This window comes from Myotis myotis, unplaced genomic scaffold, assembly GCF_014108235.1.
Source record: "Myotis myotis isolate mMyoMyo1 unplaced genomic scaffold, mMyoMyo1.p scaffold_m19_p_15, whole genome shotgun sequence".
In the NCBI taxonomy this organism is placed as follows: domain Eukaryota; kingdom Metazoa; phylum Chordata; class Mammalia; order Chiroptera; family Vespertilionidae; genus Myotis; species Myotis myotis.
In genome coordinates this window covers 20214693-20239919 of record NW_023416319.1, presented here as the reverse complement: position 1 = coordinate 20239919, position 25227 = coordinate 20214693, and the positions used below count along the sequence as shown (strand labels likewise).

The following is a 25227-nucleotide window of genomic DNA, read 5'->3' as shown; positions in this document are numbered from 1 at the left end:
AAGTTCTTTGCTCAGAATAAATGCATCACGCAAGTGTGTGTGTACGTGCAGGGTAGGGGAGACTAGGAATGTGGAAGAAGAAAATGGCAGAAAGGAAGAAAAGGCAGAAAGACTTGCTAGCCAGCTCCATCCCCCTCCTTGAAATGGAAGAGGAAGCAATACCCAGCAAGCAACCCCACCCGATCCTGCCCTACCCTGCCCTAGGTTTCTGCCCAGCCACTCAGAGTCCTCAAGAAAGTCAATCCTGGGACAACTCCTCCCTCTTCTCACCAAGGGTGAAGAAACCGGCTCCAAACTTGGTTTTAGTGCCTGTTGCAGGGCCTACAAGGTGATGAGCGGGAAAGGGAACAGACTCTGGTGTCCCAACGGCACCAAGTATTCTGAAATTCAGTCAAGTCTCTTTGCAACACTGTGTTCTCCAGGGCTGTTACCTAGGGTGGCAACCACATGGGCGTGAACTCTGGAAGCCTGGGAGCTACCTTATGGCACCTGCTTAACTTTGCCTTTGGGTTCTCAGCTGTGAAGTGGGATCATGTTCATAAGAACCACAATCATAATGTGACTGTTGCAGGATCAAGAGATGATGCATGTGACTGTGTTTGGTAAATTGGAGGGCTCTGTATAGCCCAAGTTGTTATTGCTACACAGGAGATTCGAATCTGACAGGTGTGGATCAGGTAGGACTGCACCCCTGTGTGAAGTCCTGAGGGGTCCACGTGAGCCCTGATTGTCCTCGTGTGGGTAGGAAAGGATTTTCTTAGAATAAATACTGGATGTCAGCTCAGCTTTAACAGGTAATAATCCTGATTATTATTTGCTTTGGAGGTGTACCCCACCTACTTGCAGGGAATTGAACTAGCTCCTGGAATGATTGAGGGAGACATTTAAGATAAGTATTATCACACAACCATCCAATCAATGTATGCGGCCGTGTAAAATCTGCTCAGGTAACACTGCACCTCGTCATTTTTATGAGCATATTTACAACTGAGGGCTGGTCTCAGGTTATCGGCTTGGTACATACTTCAGGCTCAGTGGCCTCAAGTCCAAGATGTATGGTGTAGCAACTGTTCTGGTTCAAAGCAAGACTTTCCAAGAGCTTGCAGAACCTGCAGAGGAGCCATAAGGACTGTACAGGCCATTCCTGGCACCATTCACAAATCCATCTGCCTGTCATCAGTGCCTCAGATCCTCCCTGGAATTCTGATCTAAAATCGTATCAGCTCTGTCACTGGCACCTATGGGTCTACGGGTGACACCCTGGAATCTGGAAATCAAGCTGCCCTCTCCAAGTTAAACCCTGCAAGCCCACACATGATGGACAGGATAAGTTATCTGTACAAGGTCCCAGAGGGAGAGGACATATCCCTGGTGAAAGCCAGAAGGGCAGGGCTTGGAAATTCGATCCAGGCATGCCTGCATGCAAAGGAAGCAGGAGCCAAGTGAAATCTCAGAACAGCTTATGAACAGCAGGTAAGTGGCTCTAGAAGACACCAGAGAGGAAGGACCTGGCAGGTTCTGCAGCACTAACCAGAACAGAGGGGGACCCAGTGTGCAGGTGTGTCCCACCTACCCGGAGAGCCATTCTACCTCAAAGACATTTTTAAAAATGTATTTATTGCCGAGACCGGTTTGGCTCAGTGGATAGAGCGTCGGCCTGCGGACTGAAGGGTCCGAGGTTCGATTCCGGTCAGGGGCATGTGCCTGGGTTGCGGGCACATCCCCGGTGGGGGATGTGCAGGAGGCGGCTGGTCGATGTTTCTCTCTCATCGATGTTTCTGACTCTCTGTCTCTCTCCCTTCCTCTCTGTAAAGAATCAATAAAAAATATATTTAAAAAAAAATGTATTTATTGATTTGGGGAGAGAAACATCAATTTGTTGTTCTACTTACTTATGCATTCATTGGTTGATTCTTGTACGGGCTCTACCTGGGGACTGAACCTGCAACCTTAGCATATTAGGACAACACCCTCCACACTGAGCTGCGCGGAGGAACAGGGCCTCCATGATATTTTTAACATATCGCCGTCTGATTCCCTTTGCCCTGCTTCATGCTCACTAAAGCCTTGGATTTTAACTTGCTCCACAGGAGAGAATGTGTACAGAGCAGTCACCATGACACCAACTCTTGGGCCCCTTAGTGGTTATATTCTCAATACAAATGAATAAATTGCCATTTTGACTAGGCCTCTTGGAAGTCAGTTTCTTCGTCTCTAAACCTGACCAGTTCTGATTTTAGATTTGCAAAGTTGATGTCCAGACCAACCAGAAATGACTGTGTAGCCTTTGTACATAGTGGCAGGGGGCCACACCCTTCACCTCATTCTTAACATCTACTGATAATTGACCACAGCCTTCAAATCCTGTGCTAGGCCCTTCATGACCAATCAACGGGACTTGGGAGAAAACCTTCTGCCACTGCAGCCATGGCCCTGGATGGCCCAGCTAGCCGCTAACAGCTTGGTAAATGTTTCTAATGGCAGCAGCTACAGTAAGTATGATTTCAGGAAACGGCATGCCAGCTTACACGGCCCCTATTCAGGGTTATTTTCTGGAGCACAGTTACCTATTCATACTATCATATACCAAAAATAGAACAAAGAGCAGTCGTCATGTCATTTCCTAAATATTGCTTTGCACATGAGCAGGATCGAGTGATGGCGTTAAATTCCTGTGTACATCAAGGAGCAAAACACTTACGGACTCAAAGATCCTTCGTAAATGAACTGAGCCAGGTCCACAGGGCAGGGGCTTCAGCCAGGTCATTGAAAACGTTTACGAAGTGTGTACATTGGTAAGTAAAAACTTTGTGATAGTCAAACGCAAATTTAGAATATAAACTTGTATTTTAACACTGTATTTGTATCCCCAAATGCCCTGTGTATAGAAAAAGAAAATAGGGATGAAACATACTGGGGTTAACAGAAGTTGGTGGAATGATTCTAGCCCGTTTTTTTCCAAATTTTCTGTGAATCTTTATTATCATTTTTATTTTTTAAAAAAAATATTTTTATTGATTTCAGAGAGGAAGGGAGAGGGAGATAGAAACATCAATAATGAGAGAGAATCATTGATCGGCTGCCTCCTGCATACCCCCTACCAGGGATCGAGTTCCTAACCTGGGCATGTGCCCTTGACTGGAATCAAACCTGGGACCCCTCAGACCATAGGCCAACGCTCTATCCACTGAGCCAAACTGGCTAGGGCAATCTTTATTACCTTAATAGTGAAATAGAGAATACATTCTAATTTTCTAAGTTACCCTTTGAAGAAGCATATGCAACCAAAAATAATGAAAACAGACTACTTTAATGTCTTAATTTTCTCACATGTTGCAAACAATACAGAAAAACATGACCAAGCATGTGGACTGAGGCAGGCTTGCAAATAAGACCATAGACCTAACATGACAGCCACTGTCAGGAATACTAGTAAACTGGTGCCTGGGGTAGGCTTGGCTTAACTTGATCCTCCTGTGTCCAGACGTGTCATGAGCAAACTGCCTGACCAAATCCCATGCCAATACAAAGGTTGCTGTTTTGGTGCAGTCAGGTGGGGTATTCTGTCTTCCATTTCTGTGAATGAGTAGAGGATTGACCCCAGAAAAGAGCCTGAAGAAGTCTCTGAGTCTGGCATTGCCAAAAGCACAATGGAGTTAAAGTGGCAAATCTGGATCTTGGTGGAGGCCCTCAACCATTGTAGTTGCCCTGAAATTGAACAAGCCTTGTGTTGAACACTCCTGATTCCCCTGTACCTCTATTATTAAAACAAAAGCAGTATTGCCAACCAGGGTGGCTCAGTGGTTGAGTGTCAACCTATGAACTAGGAGGTCCTAGTTCGATTCCCGGTCAGGGCACATGCCCTAGTTGTGGGCTCGACTCAATACTCAGTAGGGGGCATGCAGGAGGCAGCCAATCAGTGATTCTCTCTCATCATTGAAGTTTCTATCTCTCTCTCCCTTCCTCTCTCTGAAACCAATAAAAATATATTTTAAAAAAAGGGAAAGAAACAAAAGCAGTATCGACTTTCATCAGAGATGTTTCAAACACCTGAAATTTATGGGGCAGATTAATTCTTGCCTCTGCATCAAGATAATTCACACTTCAAGTCTACTTCCAAGAGAATATTAAGTTCAGCACATCACTAACAACAACCTTTCTTGGTTACCTGCCCCTCCCACCTTTGAAAGAAAACAAAGCTCCTTAGAAAATACGCTATAATAAGCAAGTTGGCTTCAAACTTTTTAAAAAGACATCAATACTGGGCAATTAGCTCATACCTGCATCTACTTACATGAAGCCCCTACCACCTCTGGATATATTTCCTGAGAAAAATAATAAAGGCTGGATAGGCTTAATTTGACCCACCTTGTACCCAGAAGTGTAACGATGGGGGTCACGGTTGGACCACCTTTGCAAATCTTTAACACCACTTCTTTTGACGACCTTTCTTGCTGCTGTCCCATTCCAGACTGTGAACAAGGCATGTGCACAGCGCCACCTCTGGGCGAAGTGTAGTTCCTTCACGCTTCCTAGCCCAAAATCAGCAGGAGGAAACGTCCTAATTTGGGGTCAAGACTTGAGTGCCCACAGAGGATGAGTGGGAAAGTGCACAGGGTCTCCTGGGAGCTTCATCAGAGCCAAGGGCATAAAACGGGATGGAAATGATTAAGTAACGTTTGCATATGTGTTTGATCTCATCTCAAACAGAAAGGTTCTGAGATGAGGAAAGCTGTCAATCAAATGCCAGGGGCTAAAGCATAAACCCTCATATTTGGGGGTGGCGGTAGCCCTGGGGTCTTTGCTTCTTGATGCCTGCTGGGAACCGACACACAAGGAGAACCCTGATGGACAAGTGACCTGAGGAGCGAGGGGGGTCTGCATCTTCTCTGCTCCAGACCAACAAGCTGAGCAGCAGGATTCACTCTGCTGGGTACCACAACCTGACCCACTGGTCTGGAAAAAAGAGGAGGTGAGGATCAGACAGGTGCTTGGCAGACGGAGGGCCTTGGAAACACTGCTGAATCAGTGAACAAAGTGGCTGGGAGAAACTTGAGCTCAGAGGCAGCCACGCTGTAGTTCCCTTTCTAGTCTGAGTGTGGTGCTCAACCAGGTGGGTGTCCCTGAGCTATCACCCTATGCCCTGGACTGGATGCCAGGATTGAGAGGAAGGGGTCAAGACACTGTTGCCAATGATCAGACACTGTTCTTGTCCCCGAAGGAGGCAGGTGATGAAACACAATGTTTGTAGGGATAATGCGTGGCGATGCAGGTTTATTCTATGTCGGTCACAGCAAACCTCACACACCTGGACGACAGCTGGGCTGAGAGTGCCCTGTGGCGTGAGCAGCTGGAGCGAATGGAAGATCGTCCGCTCTGCTGCACAGGCCACTCCAGGCAGAAGGCACCGGCGCCTCGCTGGCCTATGCACAGGCACTGAGGCACGTCCCCACCTCCAGGTCCCAAGGACATCTCTAAAAGGCGATTCCCGTTTGGAATTCCCCAAATCCTGTGCCTCTGGGAACCAAGCCCTGATTCCTACAGTTCATTCTGAGTCCTGGCGGTGCCACAGCCTGGGCCGCAGAGCAGCCCTGGGGCCTGGGGTTCAGGGCTGACGAGCCTTTCTGCGGAGCTTGTGTCCCACCTGAGATCCCCGCTGGGCAGCTTTCACCAGGCCTTTGAACTGTCCCTGCAGCTTCACCTTCTTCCTGCAGGGACAGGAACAGAAGGGTCACATCTCACTGAGAACAGGGGGCCCTCCTTCCCATAATGTCAAAAGATGGCTCCCCCACCAGCAGGAATAGAGGAGTAGCGGGAGTGCTGCCGGAAGTGGCAGGCCATGGTCTGGGCAGGCCATGAGCTACCCATCATGTTCAAAGGGGCAGTTCAAGTGAACAATACATGTAGGCACCAACCACATGAAGATGGATGTGAAAAAGTAAAACTAAAACACTGGAAGAGACTTGAGCAATTGAACTGAGAGCTTAATGAGAATAAGGCCCCCCAGAGCACAGCTTCAGCTCGCCCCTCCCCCCCACCCCACACAGCATCATACCTGCGGTTGAGCTTGGTTCTGTTGAGGGGGATGTAAGCATAGGGATCGAGCCGACCTTTCTTCTTCACGTCACCCTTTGCTTTCTGCTCACCCAGAGAAACAAAGTCAGCTAGGAGTGCAGGGTTCCCCTTCTTCCCCCTCCCGATTTACCTAACCCTGCGTCCTCCCTGCCCTTCATTCTGTGCCTTAGGTGGCGCCAAAGACTTTTCATGGCTCTGGAAGCCAACCCAAGGTCTGGACTTTAGATGCTAACAAGACCTCCCTGTGGCCCTCCGTCTGGCTCCACAGGTGCCTCCCCAGGACAGCACAGCTGCCCGCCCTTCCCCAGACGCTCTGCCGCCACCAACAGCTCTTACCTTGGCCTTGTATTCGGCCCCGGGTGTAGCCTTCTTGCCCACAGGGCGATGGATGCCAGAGCCTCCAGCTAGAGGGGGAACAGAGGTCAGACTAAGCCAGGGCAGCCTCCTCCGAGAGGTAATGAACACCTCTTCAGAGAACTGTCGGGGAGATGGGTCACGGCCGGGAACCTGGCTCTGTCCCCCAACAACCGAGGACAAATACCTTTCTTGAGAAGGCCTGTCCACTGACTTGATAGACCACAGGGCTCCTCAGACTGACTCGAACCCAGGGAACATATATTCTCCACTAACATAAAATACCCCCACTCTCCAAAGCTAATCTGCTCCATTTGTTCTAGGAGAAAGGACACCGGCTTGGAAGTCAGACAGACCCAGGTTCAACTCCAAGCTCGAACCTCAGGCAAGTCTCTTAACTTTCTGGAGCCTCTTCACTTCATCTGTAAAATGAGGCACTACAGGCCTTCTCTCACACCAACCCCGTGAGACAGAACGGCAACTCTTAGTCCATCGTACAGATGTGAAAGCTATGCTTAAAGGAACCCATATACTTCCAAGATCAGTGTCATTTCCAGCCTACACTTCAACACAGTTGTGGATGAAATCCTGCAATGCTAACTTGGGAGGATTGCCAAAGTATCAGCCAATCTTTGCTGGTGGCAACTGAGTGCAACCTGGCCGCACAACCTCATGGCTCTGCCTGCAATACACCCTGCCGAATACCCGTGACAGAGAACAGAGTTTCAAAAAAAGAGTGGAAGCCTCACCTTGATACTGAGGAGGCATCTCTAGCTCCTCATCATCAGCCTCTTTCTGACGCTTGAGCTTCTGGTGTTTTTTCTACAAAGGGGTAAGCGAAGTTCATGAACAAGGGGATGTGGTCATCCTCGCCAGTGGTAACAGTAAAAGCAATCATAACCCGCATTAGCAAGAAAGGCCTCTGCCAAGCACTTGATCCCTTACTTACAGATGAGGACACTAAGGCTCAGAGAGGGCAAGTACCTGTCTAAGATCACACAGCTAGGCAGGACAGAAGCAAGGTTCCAGCTCAGGGCCTCACTGCTGAGCCTGAGCTTGTCTTGGCTTCTCCACTGCTCTGCCCTCCACATTGAAGTTCCCCCACAGGGCCCTTCTGGGTACTTTGACCTCAGCTTAGCCCCAGTCTTCCTAGCAGGTAAATGGGGTCCTCAGCCTCTTTGGAGAGAACAGCTTTACCAGTCCTTAGCCTCACACGAACTTCACTCCTCTCCCCAGGAGTCACTCACTCACTGATCCCCTACTAAGTGCCAGGCCCTGGGGACGCAGGGCACAGGACCACCTCCTCACGGTCCAGGGAATCTTAGCAGGTGGGAAACCCCTGCTCATACCAGTTATCACTGTCCCTCAACAATGCTGCCATCCCAGGAGCTGTGAGCATGGAGCAACAGGACAGCTCAGTTCACCCAATTATATCCAACAGGAAGTGACTCAGCACTTACTACATGCCAGCACCAGATTAGGTGCTGCAAGGGGAGAGGTGGGCCTGACAGCAGCCCAGCACAGCCCAGCAGGAGGTCTGAGCCTAGAAAATGACAACGAGGCCAGGCAGAGGCATGTTGTGCAGGAGACCTCAGATCAGTGGGCTAGCAGCCATGCTGTGGTCTGGGCCACAATGCCCGGGAAGCCTCTTCAAACTACAGATTCCTGGGGCTCAAGCTCCCCAGGGGATCCCCAGGCAGGAGGGCTTCAGGCCCCTCCTCTGAGGAGCACTCACTGGCTTAAGGGCCAGGCAGAGTGGAGGGTGTGCCAGGTAAAGGGAACAGGCTGCAGCACACACAGGGTGTGTCTGGCAACATGGGCACAGTAGAGTGGACTCCTAGAGGAGAAACAGAAACTGGCTGGAAATGGGACTCTAGCTGCATCAGAGGGTGACAGCTCAGCTTGTTCTTGGTTCAGCTGGCACCTGGCCACAGCTATGCCACTGGCAGCTGCGGTTGTCACTTGTCCCCCAGCATTTTACTGATGTCATAACTGCAGACAGAGGAGTGGGGTTTAGCAACTGCCATTCAATAAAGCCCCTGGGATCTCGATGGCAGGTGATGATTTGCCATGAGCCAACTGTGGAGTGCGGCCACCCAGGTCCTTCTCGGTGCCTTGAGACAAGGAGCCCAGTCCTGCTGCGCTGAACCGTGGGGCCCCCCCAGAGGGTGTGGTCAGCTCCTGCTCTCCAGGCTGTGGAAGGACTGCAAAGCCACGTGTGACCATGCACCGCAGCAACCAGGGAGGCTTTGGCCAGTCAAGATTTCCAGGAAAAATGCAATAACAGTAAGAACAGTCACCACTTATTTAGCATCACTTAGTGCCACGCACTTTACATATAAGCCAGGACTTAGGTTCAGGCAGTAACCTTGGGCAGGGTACTTATCTTCTGTGAGCCCCTCTGGAAATGGGGGTGATAAATAGTGATTGTGGGGCTCTCAGCATCCCTCAATGGTGGGTGCCCCCACCGCATGCGGGAGCTGCCCCTTGGAGCATGCAGGCCAGCGGATACTCTTGCAGCCTATACAGCACCCCTCACATGGAGACGGGGTTCTCTCTTTCTTCCTCCAGCTGCACAACCCAGCCCACAATGAAAGAAGCCCCCCACCCCCAAACCCCACAGAATGGTCAGCCATGACACTGCTGTGGAAGACGCACACCACACCCAGGCACAGCCCGCTGCGCACATCCCTGGGGCTCCATTGAGCAGCAGGAAGCACAGGTGAGACCGCAAGAAGCTGCCAGGCCAAGGCTTAGGTCTGAGGGCCCGCCCTCCGTCCACAGGAATTACTCACACTCCTGACGCCCACGTCTTCCATCAGGTCAGCCATCTCTTCATCCTCCCCTGGAGCCGAAAGGAAGAGAAGCCTGTGAGCTCAGGAGGCCCCGCTTTCCCAGAGCCCCCCCCACATTTCATCCTGCCTTCTCTTGTCTCATCAGGCTGGGGGAACTGCCGACTACCTCCCAGGAACCCTGTGTCCTGTGGGAGTCGAGACTCCTGAACACGGACCCTTTCTCCTTCCCATCCTAGGTCCCAGGGACAACAGCCCTTTAAGGAAGTGGTGACCCCATTTCTGAGGTAAATACAGTTTTCTCTGCAACTCTAAGGTAAACCCAGGTCTTCTAGGGAGCCAGGCACCCCTGCAAGCCCCCTACTTCACTTTGCTGGGAGGACTGCTTTATTCTCCTACCTGAGAACTTAAAACCCAATTAAAAAATGGGCAAAAGGGCCCCAGCCGGTTTGGCTCAGTGGATAGAGCATCGGCCTGTGGACTGAAAGGTCCCGGGTTCAATTCTGGTCAAGGGCACATGCCCAGGTTGTGGGCTAGATTCCCCGGAGGGGGGCATCAGGAGGCAGCCGATCAATGATTCTCTCTCATCATGGATGTTTCTCTCTCTCTCCCCCTCTCCCTTCCTCTCTGAAATCAATAAAAAAAATATATATATATTTTTTAAAAAGGGCAAAAGGACTTCAGTAGACATTTTCCCAAAAAGACATATAAAAGCATGGCAAACATAATAAGATGCTACACATCATTAATCATTAAGGAAATGCAAATCAAAACCACCATGAGATACTACTTTACCACCATTAGGACGACTACTATAAAAATAAACAAACAAAAACAGAAAATAACAAGTGTTGACAAGGATGTGGAGAAATTGAAACCCTGGCGTCCTGATGGTGGGAATGTAAAATGGTGCAGCTACTGTGGAAAACAGTGTGGCTGTGGCAGTTCCTCAAAAAATTAAACACAGAATCAGAATGTGATTCGGCAATTTCACCTCTGGGTATATACTCAAAAGAACGGAAGTAGGAACTTGAAGAGATATTTGTACACAGCAGCATTATTCACAATAGTCAAAAAGTAGAAGCAACCCACCCAAGTGTCCAACAGATGAATGGATAAACAAAATGTGGTGTATACACACAAGAGAATAAGGCCAGCCTTAAGAAGGAAGGAAATTCTGACATATGCTACAACATGGATGAACCTTGAGGACATTACGCTAAGTGAAATAAGCCAGCCAGAAAAAGACAAATGCTGAATAATTACACTTAATGAGGTACTTAGATTCATACTCAAATTCATAGATAGTAGAATGGTGGTTGTCAGGGGATGAGGGGAGGGGGAAATGGGGAGTTAGTGTTTAATGCATAGAGTTTCAGTTTTGCCAGATTAAAAAAGTCCTGGAGATGAGTTGTACATCAATGTGAATATACTTAACACTACTGAACTATACTGACTTGTGTGCTTAAAAATGGTTAAGATGGTAAATTTTTTTTTTTTTTTTTATATATTTTTTATTGATTTTTTACAGAGAGGAAGGGAGAGAGATAGAGAGTTAGAAACATCGATGAGAGAGAAACATCGATCAGCTGCCTCCTGCACATCTCCTACTGGGGATATGCCCGCAACCCAGGTACATGCCCTTGACCGGAATCGAACCTGGGACCTTTCAGTCCGCAGGCCGACGCTCTATCCACTGAGCCAAACCGGTTTCGGCTAAGATGGTAAATTTTATGTTATGTATATATCTTACCATGATTTTAAAAAGCTATCAAATAAACACTTCATACCAAAAAATAAAAAAGCTATCAGTAATATTTTTTTAAAAGTATGAAATTAACCAGATGGAGGGAAGACAAACTCAAATAAAGTCAATCAACAATCCAATGCCGCCACAAGAGAGCATGTGACCAAGTGTTGAAGACTGGGCAGGAGGGCGGAAGGGCTGGGGAAAGGCCTTAAAGAAGGACTGAGCGGGACCTTAAAGGGCGGAGGGTGTGTGAAGGCAGGAGAGGGGAGGGGCATTTCCAGCATCGGGATCGTGCACAAGCAGGGGAAAGAGATGGGAATTACCAAGGGTGAGAGACCAGATCAGGAAATAGTGCCGTCACATTTATCCCTTGCACGTACATGTGCTATTCAGGTTGCCCATTTCGTCGTCGCAACAGCCCTCTGAAGCAGGTACTGGCATTATGCCCATTTTGGCACAGAGAGGTTAAATAAAGTCCAGTCACACCACTGGTAAGCTAAGGGTAGGGACAGCGGGAGAACACTGGTTAAAAGGATGCCGTGAGTCACGTGCCCACGGATCATGGAAGTGTGAACCAAAACAAAAAGAGGAAGACAGATCTATTTTAGGAGATCTAAGCTTTTGTGATCTAATGGATGATATGTGCACAGAGGGATCAGGAAAGACGCACAGTACTTGAAGATGTTACACCCGAGGGGCTCCTGGACAACAGGAGACAATGGATTCAGGCACGTGAGAGTGTCTGAGTGTGGCTCTTTCTACCTCTCAGTGAGATTTTGGGCCTCAGCCAAGTTTATATTTTATACTTTTGAAATAAAAAAAAAAAGGAGGAAGAGAAGGAAAGAAACAGAACAGAGTAGACGAGAGACCAAGAGAGGGTACCGCACATGGTAAGGGGAAGTACTGTGTTTTGAAAGTTTTGTGTGACTTATAGAATTGTATAAATGGCTGCATTACAACACAGAAAGATTTCTTAATTTGGCCAAAAAAGTTTGAGAAACTCAACGAGTTTGAGAAAGTTGCCTCAGATGCAATCTGTTACCTTTGCTCCGACGACAAATGGTCTGAATGAACAAATTAATGAATAAACGAATGAACAGCCGTGCACAGCCCTGGCCCAGGCCAGAAGCAGCTGCATTCCCAGACTGGGCAGGCGGCCCCACCTTTAGAGCCTTCCTCTTCCTCCATCTTGGTGGTGGCAGCATCCTCCTCTTCCTCCCGGATGATCAGCCGGCCATCGGCGCTCACTTTGAAGCCATGGTCCTTCTTCTTGCCCCGGCCAGTCCCAGGCTGTGTGGCTGGCATGGCAGAGTTCGGCAGTGAGGAGGTGGAAGACCTAACCCTCTCACACCCTCATTATAACCAGTAAGACCAGGTCTGTGCCGCAGATGGGTGCCCACAGCACAACAGTGTGCATGTGTCAGGATGAGGGGTTCCCACTGGCCTCTATGCAAGTCACCCCCACCCTGAACAGGTAAGCCTGCTTTCTGAGCTCAGGGGCCAGCTGATTCTTGCTTACCTAGGACTCGCTGGGCCACCTTGGGGTCGAGGAAGTTGAGGGGCTCATCCCCTCCACCCTCCTTCAGCCACGCCTGGCTCCTCTGCCGGCTCAGCCTCCGCTGCTCCTTGCCCCGGCTCCTTTCTTCCTCCTCACTGTCCTCGTCCTCGGAGTCGGCCAAAATCTCCTCAATGCTAAAGCCAGGGAAAGGCAGGGCCAGCTGGGCACTGCCTGGGCAGGCCCCGGGTTGGGGGGGACCAGGCTGCTGGGACACCACCATGTTCTCACCTGTCACCCTTGCCCTGGGCAGGCTCCTCCTCCTCCTCCTCTTCCTCTTCTTCCTCAGCAGCCTGGCTCAGAGCACGGTGCCTCTTGGCCCGCGCCTCAGCTTTCCGGATGTTGACCAGGACTTTGTGATACTCCTCGGGCAGCAGCCCCTTCACCAGCTCAAACCTGAGGGGGCAGAGAAGGGCAGGTGAGGTGCACTGGCCAGAGTGTGCCACCCAGAAGCAGCAGGTGTGCAGCCAGAGCCCTTCCAATGACAGGGAAGAGACTGGTCCCCCAGCCCAGTCCCTTTTCTGCAAGGTCCCTGGTGGGAGGAAAACCCCTCAACTCCTCCCGCAACGCCCCACTCAGTGCACAGACCCAAACTTGCGGATGAACTTGGTGAACAGGTTGCGAAGCTTCATGCGGAAGTGCCGCCGCATGTCATCGGACAGTTTCCCGATGGCCTCCATCTGCAGGGCAGGGCACCAGGGTTTCAGGGGGAGGGCGCCTCCCACCCTGCCTGTCCCCACCCCGCTGTCCAGACTAGAGAAGAGGACCAGGGCTGGCTAAGAGGTGAGGGCAAGAGTGGCCCTGTTCCTGGCTCAGCCCTTGCTCCAAAGAGGCTCCAGTCTGGGCAGACCCCACCTTCCCCCTAAACCACCTTCATATTCCCGACCACCCTGCCAAGATTACAGCTTGAGAGTCTTCTGAACAGTGTTCAGCACCTGACATGCATCATCGCAAGGAATCCTTAGAACCCAGTGAGGCAGATATTATCATCATCCCCAATTTACAGGTGAGGAAACTGGGGCACAGGGAGTCATGTGGCTGTTAAGTGGCCACAGAGGAAGAAGTCAGCCCAGATCTAATCCCATGGCTCATACTTTGCCCCCAACACCACCAGGTTTCTCTTGGTTCCATATGTCCCTTCATATCCTCGAGCTCATGTCTGGCTGGACTGCTCTTAAGCCTTCACATGGGCTGGTTTGGGAAACGTGTGGGTGGCAAATAATATCCAGTGTCTCTCAATGGGCTGGGGGATAGAGCCCCATCGATCCTCTGAAGGGCTTTATCCATTCTAATAACTGCAGAACAGATAACTGCCCGCTGTGGCTGTTCTCCCATCATTGGTCTCCGGTTAGGCTGTAGGCTTTGGACAGCGGGAGCAGGCTACCCTGACTCTCATCTGCCCCTTCTCGCCTTGACCCAAGGTCAGATACGAAGACAACAAAGATCCCCCTGGAGGTCTGATGCAACTCAACCAGCTGAAGAGGGAAACTGAGGCAGTGCGAATAGCAGAAAGAGGATCTGACAGTCCCAGCCTGCTACATGCCTTATGAGCGGCCAGAAGGGGCTAGAGGGCCCAATACCAGAAGGTTCTTCAGGCCCTTCTACAGCCCAGCAGGGGTGTCCAGAGGAGCCTCAAACCCAAAGACCAAAATGCAAGAGACAAAAAAAAGGAGATGAGGGCCCTGCTGGGGGAGCCCAGAGTCTCAGTCCTGAGCTCTGGGTTCTGTTCCCAGGGCTGCTCTCACCAGCAGTGTGACCTGGGGCTGTCTCTGAGCTCAGTATCCCCGTCTGTAAAATGAGGGATGGCCCTGCCCACTGACCTTTGCCCTGTAGAGCCCTTGCTTCTGTGGAGGGGCCAAAGAGGTGGGGGTGACAAGCAGCAGCCTGGGTGCTGTGCCCCTTCCTCCACCAGGCCGCCATTCCCCAACCGGTCCCTTCCAGGGCTCGGCATGACCTGTTGCACAAGGCTGCGGTAGCTAAAAGAACGCTTGAAACTTGCTGGCCTTGAGGCTCCCTGGTCCCATGACGGCAGCCCAGCCATGTCGCCACCCACAGAGGGGAAATGGGGCACTTACCACGAGCTGCACGTGCTTGGCCAGGTGTGCCACGTCCATGACCACCACGGCCACCTTGATGAAGCCCAGCGCCGATTTGACCACGTCACGCGTGCGGGAGGCCAGGAGCAGACACACGTTCTCCAGCAGCTGCTCCACCGTACTGGTCCCCATCAGGCCTGGGGGGCCAGAAGGCCACTGTCAGAGACACCCAGACCCAGACCCTGCCCGGTCACAAGAGCGAGAGCCAACACTGAGGGACTTCCATGTGCCTGGCTTGGTTCTGGTCACCCTCCAAGGAGTGTCTCCTGTGATCCTTCAGCCCCCACAGGAGGAGGGGCTGCTTTCCTCCTCCATTTTAGAGGGGAGAGTCAGGCTCCAGGATTGTAGAACCAGGACTAAAATCGGGACCCCCTGCTCCCATCCACTCTGAGAATGGGATGAGAGGCAGCAGAGGAGATGGGAGGCGGCCGGGCTTGGCTGTAGCTTTTCTTCCACCCTCCCTTGACTTTTCCCCTGCCTGGTAGCCACCCGATCCTGACCTCCTGGGTAGTTTCCTACTCTGAGGGCTTGCCAGGCCTTCAGGAAATACATGTACCTTTAAACTCAAAAAGGAGGTGGGTCAGGGCCAGGATGCTGCAGCTGACCATGGTGACGGCGCCCACGAGGCCGGGGTAGATCAGGACGAGGTAGCGCTGCAGGGCCTCTGGGAGGGCGGAAAGCAGGACAAGTTGCACCAGGGCAGAGCCCAGCGCTCATGCTGCATCTCAGGCCCACTGGGTCTGGGAGCAGAGCGTCCACCCCAGCCCTGAGTCACCAAGGCCTCACCTTCCTGGCTCGGGCCAAACCGAAGGAAAGCGTGGCCCATCTCCACCAGCAGGGCGAAAGCATTCTTCCGCGCGCCCACCGACACCTCCTTGGTACACAGGATCACCTGCCCAGACAGCCCCGTAAGCGCGCTCTCCCGAGCTGGCCACCCTGAGGCCGGTGGCCTGAAGCAGAGTGAGCAGGTAGAGGCACCCACACTCCCAGTGAGTCGAGCCCACCCCCACCCCCAATACTACCCTCCCCTGATCCTGACAGGCCTTTAGGAGCCACACTCCAAGGAATCCCCAAAACCCATATACACCCCCTCCTACGCACTCACCTCCGGGACAAGGGCAGTAATGAACTCCTCGTGCTCGGCTGTGAGCTTCTTCACGATATGTATGAGGCACTTCAAACGGGGCTGCAGGGCAGAGGGACAATGGTCAGGCCCCCCCACAATGCCACCCCAGCCCGATGTGGTCCTCTCGTGGTGTCCCGTCCTCCCTCGGGCACAGTGGGGCTGCCCTGAATCCTCACCCTCTTGGCAGGAGAGGAAGTGGTCCGCAGCGAGTCCAGCAGGGTCTTCTTCAGGTCATCCAGGTGGCTCTGCACGAAGCGGGCCCCGGGGCCCTGGGGGCTGGCACACACCTCCTCCAGCACGCGGTAGGCCTTCTTCTGCACCCCATGGGCCTTGCTCTGGGAGGACACAGATGGATGAAGAGGGGGGACTGGAGGTCCACCACCCATGTGATGACATTCACAGAGCAGTCACCATTAACAAGCCAGCACTGGAGGGGATTCAGAGAAGCTGGCCCTGCCCTTTGGAGCTCATGAGATCCAACAATGAGGACCAGCAGAGTATAGACGGCAGGAGGCTACCTCCGCGCCAGGCAGAGATGCTGTGGGAAAGAAGCCAACCCAGCCTTCCAGTTCACTCCACTGACCCCCTCAGTGATGTTCGCGCCAGCAGCATGGACTTGCAGTGCCAGGAACGCACCAGCCTGCCAGGCCTGCTCATCTTTCTGCTGTCTCTCCTTTGCCTGACCCCTTACGGTTCCCAGGGCACTCTGTCCTGCCTGGACTTCTGGGTCTGCCTGCATGTTCCACCCAGAGCACTTCTCAGTGTTGGCTAACTGCCTGTTAACTGTCGCAGTGGCGGTGGCTTTCAGGAGGTCACTGCGGGCCTGAGTTCCGCCTGGTGGCTTGCCACAGCATGTCAGGCAGAGGACCTAGCATGTGCAAAGGCACAGAGGGGTCCCTTATATCTGCAACACTTAAAACAGTTTAATGAGGCCAAATGGTGGTGGGATGAGGACGGACAAGGGGAGATGAGAGTGATTAGAATGAAGATCAGGCTGGGCTGAGATGGCCCAGTGAGCGATCCAGGCAAAGGAGTATGGCCGTGTTTCTACCAGACACCTCAGCAGGTGAGGTCTGAGCACGGCTGTGCGTTTTAGTCACTTTGGCATCTATGTGACAGATGGACTAGACAGGGTACAAAGGACAGTCACACAAGAAAGCAGATGATCTTGGGCACCAGCAAGAGATGAAGAAAAGAAGACAGGCCCCCCCCCCCCCTTTCCAAGGAGCCCACTCCTCCCCAAGTGAGCCCCAGGCTCACCTCCAGGTAGGGCCGGATGGTGGAGTACAGCTTGCTAATGGCAGCTTCATCAGCGTGGGGAGCCAAGGCCACAACCAGGTCCAGGACAGACAATCTGCTCAGGGCAGGAGACCAAGGAGGGGCTTAGTGAGGGCTGGAAAAGGGCACAGACTAACACTGTCCTTACACCCACGGTGTGAGGGGCAGATGGGAGAAGTCAGGATGAGGACCAGGCGCTTGAAGCAGCCCATGAATGATAATCATGGCTTGCATCTAATGGAGTATTCACCAGGTACCAGGCACTACTGCAGTGTTAACCCCTCCAATTCTCACAGAAACCCTGCTGCAGGTACCATTAGCTTCTCCATTGTAGATCAGGGCAAAGAGGCAAAGAATGGGTAACGTGTCCAAGTCACACAGCCCGTAAGTGGTGGAGCTGGGATCTGAACCCAGACAGTGAGTTTCCAGGATCCCCCTCCTTCCCTAGTGGGCAATGCTGCCTTCCAGAAAGGAGTCACTCAAGCCTTGCAGTGGAACTGAGACATTTAAGATCTCAAGCCTTTCCTAAGTTACCCAAGAGAATCCACACCCTCCAGCTCCCTGGGCTACCCCAGCTCAAGTGGGGGATTTTACCTGGTGAAGTCCGAGCTAGCAGGGTCCAGCACCTTCTCACTGGCTTTTTCCAGGAAACCATTTACCAACTGGCAGCCCCCGGGATGAGAAGGAGGAAGGTGTTTAATAGAGAAATACAGAGCAGCAGCAGGTCACAGAACTAGACCTCCTTGCCCTCTCGTTTAGAAGCCTCAAGCCCACGCCTGGCCCCACCATCATCGCTGGGATCTGGTCTCCTGTTCTCCAGGTGGCACAGGTCCAAGTGAGCCCTGCCGGGTAGGGTCTTGGGCTTTCCAATGCTCCTGACCCAACACTCCCCTCCTGGGAGCACTCTCCCTGTCCATCAGCTCACCTGAGGGTCAGTAATAGTAAGGTAAGTTTTGATGGTTTCCAGCACGGCCCGGCGAGGAGCTGGTGTGTCCCCGGCTGCAACAGGCTGCCCATACAAGTTGAAGAGGATTGGCAGAAAGTTCTTGGCAAAACGGCTTACTTCGGCACGGTCAGCCTCTGGCAGGAGGACCAAAGTTTGCATAAAAGGGGCTGGAGCCGAAACCGGTTTGGCTCAGTGGATAGAGCGTCGGCTTGCGGACTGAAAGGTCCCAGGTTCGATTCCGGTCAAGGGCATGTACCTGGGTTGCGGGCACATCCCCAGTAGGAGATGTGCAGGAGGCAGCTGATCGATGTTCCTCTCTCATCGATGTTTCTAACTCTCTATCTCTCTCCCTTCCTCTCTGTAAAAAATCAATAAAAATATATTTAAAAAAATAAATAAATAAAAATAAAAGGGGCTGGAGCTGACCTCACATGCTGTAGCCCAGAGGCATCCTTTAGGAGGACCCGTGGCAGGACCATGGATGTGGGGCTTCTATGAGACAGAGGAGGCTGAGACCAGAGCAAAGAGAACAAGGTGCCACCATGGTCTATGCTTCTCCACGGCTCCTGTCCTGGGGGCCAGTGAAACCCTTCAGCACTGACTGGGTAACTCCCCAGGTGCTGGCACATTGGGAATAAAGAGAGAAAAGGGGTGGTTTTTTGCATCCTTGGATCCCCAGCCGAAGCTCCAGGTCCTTGCAAAGGATGAACCATGGCTCAGGCACTGAGCCACAGCAAGCCAGGAGATGGGGGTCAGGGGACTTGTGCCATCACAGCCATCCTCCCACCAGCCTCGGACCCCAGAGCCCACACGCACCTGCCTCACAGCCCTTGGTGATGAGAGTGCGCAGGGCCTGGCACACCGTGACCCTCAGGTCTGGACGCTCACTGATCGCTGTGCCCAGTGTCCGCGCCAGCCCTTTAAAGGAGGCGGCTACATCTGTGGGCCTCGTGCAGAACCCGGGCAGGAGGGTCCAGATCTGGGGAGGGAGGGGATGGTAAACGAGAATGACGTTCAGCAACCCACGCCCCTGCACTACCCAATCCACATACCCCCAACGGACCCTTTACCTGCCACTGCAGCGTGTCATAGATCTTGGACTCCACCATGCGGTCCACCTGGGCCAGGTCCATTGCTGGAGTGTAACAAAGCACACAGTGTGACCCTGGGCACCCTCCTACCCTCCAGGCCCCATTTTCACCAAAACCAAAAGCCCAGTGATGAGGTCAATATCAGTAATTCCTTCCTCCCCACAGAATGAAACTGTTCCTTCTAAATACCTAAGACCTCGCCCTCACCAGTTTGGCTTAGTGGATAGAGCATCGGCCTGCGGACTGAAGGGTCCCGGGTTTGATTCCGGTCAAGGGCACATGCTTGGACTGCAGGCTCCATCCCCAGTAGGGAGTGTGCAGGAGGCAGCCAATCAATGATTCTCTCATCATTGATGTTTCTATCTCTCCCTCTCCCTTCCTCTCTAAAATCAATAAAAAATAGTTTCTATGTTATAAGCTCTGTATTGCACCGCGTGCCCACCACCCAAAGTCAGATCTTCTCCTGTCACCATATTTTGGTCTTTTCTTTAAACAGACATACACCTTCAAAAACAAAAGCAAGATGTACTATACATATATTGTTCTAAAACCTTGTTTTACTTGGCAATTTCTGTGTGACAAGCTGTGTAATGGGCACTTACATGATTATTTCACTTAATCTTCACGTCACAATTATCATTCTCATTTACAGATGAGCAGACCCAAAGGAATTAACACACTTGCCCAAAGTCAACCAACTGCGTGGCCGAGCGAGATCTGAATCTGATCTGTTCAACTCGCCATCTGCACGCCCATGTCTCTTTCTTTGTAATGACCCTATTGTGTCCCACTGTGGGCGTTATCACAACTAACTTCACTGGAACCCCACTGACAGACATGTAGGCTGTGTTAGGGTTTTTGCTAGAACATCCCTGCATACGTAGAAGCCGCTGTGTGCTTGTGTAATTAATTGCTCCATTAGTGGGAGAGCAGGCTCCTACAAGGGGGGAAGGCCAGGTCATGCCTTCGAGCAGAGGGGAGGGACAGCCCATGGAATTAGGCCCACAAGCACTGGCGGGTCACCTGTTTGGCAGAGGGAGGCCTAGGGCTGGGGTGATGGGTCAGGAGCCCTTCCTGACCCCTTCAGCTGAGCTCCTGGACTGCGGTGGGCCCCATACCTTTGCTCTTCAGGGTGGTAGCCAGGGGCAAGAAGTAGGTGGTGAAGAAGCCAAGTCGCGTTTCCCGGACATGGTCCCGGATGACGGGCAGCAGCCAGCTCCGTGGGAAATCCAGAGTCTCTCTGAGAGGAGGCAGGAGAGGCCCAGTGAGGAAGGGGTGACAGCCTGGAGGGCAGCACCCCAACAGTGCGCCCCCTGCTGAGCTGGGGAGCATGTAGCCTGCTCTGGCCTCTCTCGCTGACCCCCACATGGCACATGGAGACTTCACCCGAAGGAGTGGACACCCTCCTGGGGGAGAGCAAGCCGTCTGACCCTGTTAGGGCTCGTACAGAAGCCAACCAGGGTCACACTTACTCAGAACCATCAATTTCCAGCGGCACAGCCTGTAAAACCACCTCAGGCCCCATGCTGGCCACCGCAGCCCCCACTGCCTGGTCCAGAGCTGCTGTGTGAGGGAAGTGGGGGGAGAGGCGCAGGTCACACAGGGACTGGAGACACTGGAGCAAAGAGATGAAAGATTATACATCAAGATGTGCTCGCAGAGCAAGCACCACGGCTGAGTCTGAGCCAACGTCTCTGAGATGATGAGGTCAGGAGCGTGAGCCCAGGTTAAGCTCTGGGTCGGAAGTCACAAACCAGGAACCAAATGTAACCCACTGATGCAGTCTGACCCCTCCCCAATGTTCCAGGATTTAAAAAATTCTGTATTCTTTAATAACATGTAAAAGTCAGGAGATTTTACATACACACGTAGATTTCCAGTTTATCTTGAAAAACAACAAGGTCTGGCAAAGGCGGACCTGTGTCAACAACTAGCAAATGAACAGGCACTGAGGGGTGGCTGCCCCACGAGGAGGGCTGCACCCTCAGGTGCACCACAGCCCAGAGCCCCTACGTCAAGCATGTCATACTCGCGGCCGGCAGGCCACATGCCTCGTTTATTTAACATGCCGGCTGCGAGTGTGACATGCTTGCCCTAGGTCACCCCTCATGACCTCTCGGAGGAAGCCAGGTCTGCCCACCTCATCTATTAGAGCCCAGCCAGCCCCCGAGGAGCCTGCCATCCCAGGAGAAGGGAGTGGGTCAGTGAGGAAGGTGCCACGAGGCCGGGGCTGCTCCACTTGCCGACAAGGTGCCTGCGGCCTGTCCTCAGGTCTCACCCTCTCCCAAAGCTGACCCCTGACCCTTAGCTGGTTTACTCTGGGCTGCATGTAGTCACCTTCCTGAGACCTAAGGCTGCTTAAAGCACTGTACTCATTCATTACAGAAAATTCAAAGAATTAAATATTAAAAGGTAACGGGTGCGGGAAGAGAATCACTCTGGTTCCCTATTCAAAACAATCAACTCCAGCCAACACTAGTGAGCACCAGTGTGTGTGTGTGTGTGTGTGTGTGTGTGTGTGTGTGTGTGTTTGTGTGTATTGGGGGGAGGGGAGGTCCTGCCCCTCTTCTTGTTCCTCCCATGATGGCCCAGTCACCTTCCTGGGGGCACAGTACTGGGCACCTGCTCTGGGCACTGTGGTGGTGGGCGGAGTTAAAGTGCAGAGGTAACAGAGACACAGGCTCCTTCTAGTCCAAAAGCCCAAGTGCCACTTCCTGCCCCGGCCCCAGCAGCCCCCCAACTTACCTTCTTCATCACAGGGTGGGCCTGCCTCCCACAGGCCTCGAAGAAGACACACAGCAGCTGCAACACGGAGCTCCAGGCCGCATGGAATTTGTACGTGAGGCCCTCCTCCACTGCCCTGCCAAGGGAGCAGGCAGTCAGGGCCCTGGCCATGCCCCCCGAGCGCTGGCCAGGAAGTCAACAGCTATACCATGAGCTATAGACCGCCAGCTGGCCGCTAGGGCAGGGCCCCCGGAAAGGCCAAAGGGGAGACCTAGCATTTATGAAGTGCCCACACTGCTCCCTGTGCTAAGAGTTTAATTTCTGTAACCTTTGAGCTTAAAGAAAAACATGTGAGGCAGGTTATTTGTTCAATCTTCAGAAGGTGAAACTGAGGCTCCGAGAAACGAAATAACCTGTCAGGGTCACTCTGCTGGTGGCCAAACTGGGCCTCCAAAGCCCATGCTTTCTTGGCCTACCCAATGTGGACGGCAGGGTAAGACCAGGTGGTCTAGGCAGGTTGCGGAAGCTGCACTAGGGAGCGCTGGCCCAGCCCCTTCCTGCATGTGCACACCTTGCTTGGCTCCATCTCCCAAAATGTAGCCCCTGGAGGTTTTAGGCAAGAATAGAACAGGGGTCAGCGTGGGGAAAAGAATGGGCTAGGGGTGGGGCAGCTCTATTCTTGCTTTTTATTCTAGTTGGGCGACCTCAGCTTGTCCATCTGTAAAATGGGGTGAGTACCTATCTCCTAGAACCAGGACTACTAGTAGTTGCTATTTATTGAGCACCTAACTGGGCGCCAGGTACTGTTCTGACCACTTTGCACATATTACCTCATCTAATCCTCTCCTGCATTAGCCCCTTTTAACGGATGATGACCTTGAGGTATCGAGAGGTGGAGGAGCTTGTCCCAGATGACTGGCCTGAGAGTCCACACTCATGAGCACCACACTGTGGTGCGTGGAACATGGCCAGGGCTCAAATCAAAGCAGCTGCTCTGGCACTGTGCAAATGGCCAGTCAGTGACAAGCAGAGACCTTTCATTACAAGGAACTTTCCACAAGGTACACCCTATTCCTTCTTATCTCAGATACTATGCTCTCACCTGAACATCTTGGCGACACACTGGGCAGGGCCTGAGGCTGAGGAGGTCACAGAGCCGATGTCAGCCATGTGGGGAGCGACACATTCCTTCAGGATCTCCTGCAAAAAGAGGCCGCAGCTGTCTAAGCCCAAGGCAGCCCCCAGTGCCACTGGGCCCTCCTATGGGCATGCTTCCTGAAGCGTTTAGGAAGCCATCCCTCCCTGAGAACCTCCCCCCAGGATGCAGTTGGAGCCTGAGGCAACTGGCAGAACCCCTGTGCAATCTGCTGCCCCCACTAAAGCTGGGGCTCAGGGGGCGCGGTACCTGGAGGCTCTGGGTGGCAGCTGTGACCACCTGTGAGTGCGGAGAGAGGAGGCAGGCCGTGGCAGTTCCAAAAAAGCGAGGGAGGTGACTCAGCCCGAGGTTGCGCTGCAGCCTGTCAAGACAAAACACTTCCGTGGGGCTAGGCTGGCCCTGAGCCTGGGGGACTGGATGGCTCCGGTCCAATGACAGTCACTGATGTGGGGAGCTCTACAGGGCCCTTCTTGTGGGCAATTTTAGAAAGTGCTGTCATTCAAGAAATAGCTACAGGTGGTAAAAAAATCCAAACAGGTGCTCGCAGTATGAAATAAATGTCTTCCTCACCAAACCTTTCTACCAACTGACACTTAGATGCACTTCCCAGGGGAAAATCAAAGTTAAGTTTCTCCAGTACTCCTCCAGAAGTTTTTATATGTATACAATAATAACAATCACTAAATTTATGTAACATGTATCACATGCCAAGTACTGACATAACCTGCATTCAGTCACTTAAAGCCTACAAAAGCCCCCGCAAACAAAACACAGAACATGAAGCCTTGCAAAAACTGAGATAAGCGTTATTACACTTAACATTTCCTAGACGAGGAAACTGAGGCACAGAAAAGTCAAGTACCTTGCCCAAGGCCACCCAGGTAGTGGAGGGCGGGTCAGGACCCACACCCTGGTACTTTGGCTCCAGGATGTGCAAATAATCACAGCATGCACGCTGCTCTGCATCTTGCTTTTTCTCAATGTATCTTGAAGGTCTTTCCACATCAGCATGCACACATCTACCTCAATTATCCCTGACGGCTGCCTCGTATTTCACGGTTTATATGTCACCAGTCCCCCCCGGGGCACGGTTAGGCTGTCTCTAGGTTTTTTGCCATTAACCACGATGCTACCACAAACATCCCGACACAGTGTGGAAGTCCTGTGGGATAAATCCTGAGAAGCAAAGCGCAAAGCTATTTTGCCATTTTCAAGCACCGTCAGGTGAAAGGTGAAGGGTCTGGTGCAGGAAGGACATGGGCCTGGCAGACCTGGCTATGCCCCTGAATAGCCTCAAGACCAGCTGCTCGCAGTGCTTCCGTTTCTGGTTTATGAAATGGGCTAAGGCCTTCTTCGTGGGGTGGTCGTGATCAATGCCGGGAAACAGAGTGCGGGGGTGGGTGGGGGTGGGGGAGAACAGGCCAACGGAGCCCTTCAGTGGAGGGAGGACAGACACCCAGGTGGAGCCTCGGGGGCCTGAGAGACCCTCCTTCCAGGCAAAATGCAAGTCACCAATTGACACACCGAGTCCTCTCAGCCATACTTGTGAAAAGTGGAATTGCCAAGAGGCTACTGCTATTAAATGGTCAAGTTCAACTGTGAGTGTTATGACAGACCAAAGCAGAAACTGGGCTCACAGGACTGTCCCAGAAGAGGGGACCATGAACTCCGGTGGGGAGTGGGAGAGAGCTGCAAAGTGGATGATATCCTCTGAGCAGGAAACCAACTGCACAGGATGCAGCCAGGGGTGACCAGATCAGGATGGCACTTGGGCCCCGCCAGAGAGAAGTACCCTCGACCCATCCCTGTGGCTAGCTGGCCAACACTTAGGCATCAGCCCCAGCTAACACAGGCTGTGCCACCCAGCCCCGTGCCTCATAAAATAGGAGGTGGCTGCTACACACTCAACATGGAACTGCCACCATCCCCAGGAAGCTGAACCCTCTCTAGCTTCCAGCTCATGTCCTTCCCATCCGCACCGCAGGGCAGGTAGCCTGGCTGGGGGCCCTGGGCCACGCCTCCACCTCACCTTACCTGACCAGGTTGATGTGAGCTTTCTCCATGACCTTAAGCCAGGCCAGCAGCGGCTGTAAGTCATTCTCACTGGGAACGTAGTCATACAAGGCCTAGAGACAAGACAGGAAATAAGCAGGTGTCTGAGCAAATGCGTTCAGCAGCAGCCCAGTGACAAAGACCCCTTCCATCCCGAGGCCCCAGTGTGTCCCACTGATAGGCCTACACATGCGGCCCCAGAATGCAGCGCCCCCTCAGCCTCCCAGCTCCA

The 25227-nt window shown here is 52.4% G+C and overlaps 1 protein-coding gene across 3 annotated transcripts in view; it reads right to left on the bottom strand.

Moving 5' to 3' along the window:
• Positions 1–3291: 3291 nt before the first annotated feature.
• Positions 3292–25227, bottom strand: part of RRP12 (ribosomal RNA processing 12 homolog) — a 30585-nt gene continuing 8649 nt past the window's right edge. Inside the window, exons 10-35 of one of the 3 annotated variants that reach the window (XR_004972169.1) lie at positions 24978–25069; positions 23193–23304; positions 22890–22987; positions 21809–21923; positions 20536–20678; positions 20182–20303; positions 19043–19107; positions 18789–18951; positions 17952–18106; positions 17621–17688; positions 17009–17102; positions 15925–16083; positions 15728–15808; positions 15409–15514; positions 15179–15286; positions 14602–14759; positions 13115–13206; positions 12758–12922; positions 12491–12663; positions 12135–12269; positions 9225–9274; positions 7179–7251; positions 6412–6479; positions 6056–6138; positions 4369–5708; positions 3292–3708 (exon numbers count right to left, since the gene is read on the bottom strand). Coding sequence is in view for 2 of the 3 variants with exons in the window: in XM_036336455.1 (XP_036192348.1) it covers positions 5606–5708; positions 6056–6138; positions 6412–6479; positions 7179–7251; positions 9225–9274; positions 12135–12269; positions 12491–12663; positions 12758–12922; positions 13115–13206; positions 14602–14759; positions 15179–15286; positions 15409–15514; positions 15728–15808; positions 15925–16083; positions 17009–17102; positions 17621–17688; positions 17952–18106; positions 18789–18951; positions 19043–19107; positions 20182–20303; positions 20536–20678; positions 21809–21923; positions 22890–22987; positions 23193–23304; positions 24978–25069 (2781 nt within the window). In the remaining variant the exon portion in view is untranslated. Of the gene's footprint in view, positions 3709–4368; positions 5709–6055; positions 6139–6411; positions 6480–7178; positions 7252–9224; positions 9275–12134; positions 12270–12490; positions 12664–12757; positions 12923–13114; positions 13207–14601; positions 14760–15178; positions 15287–15408; positions 15515–15727; positions 15809–15924; positions 16084–17008; positions 17103–17620; positions 17689–17951; positions 18107–18788; positions 18952–19042; positions 19108–20181; positions 20304–20535; positions 20679–21808; positions 21924–22889; positions 22988–23192; positions 23305–24977; positions 25070–25227 lie in introns of those variants that run through there. The other 2 variants (XM_036336455.1, XM_036336456.1) reach the window with 2 other exon arrangements.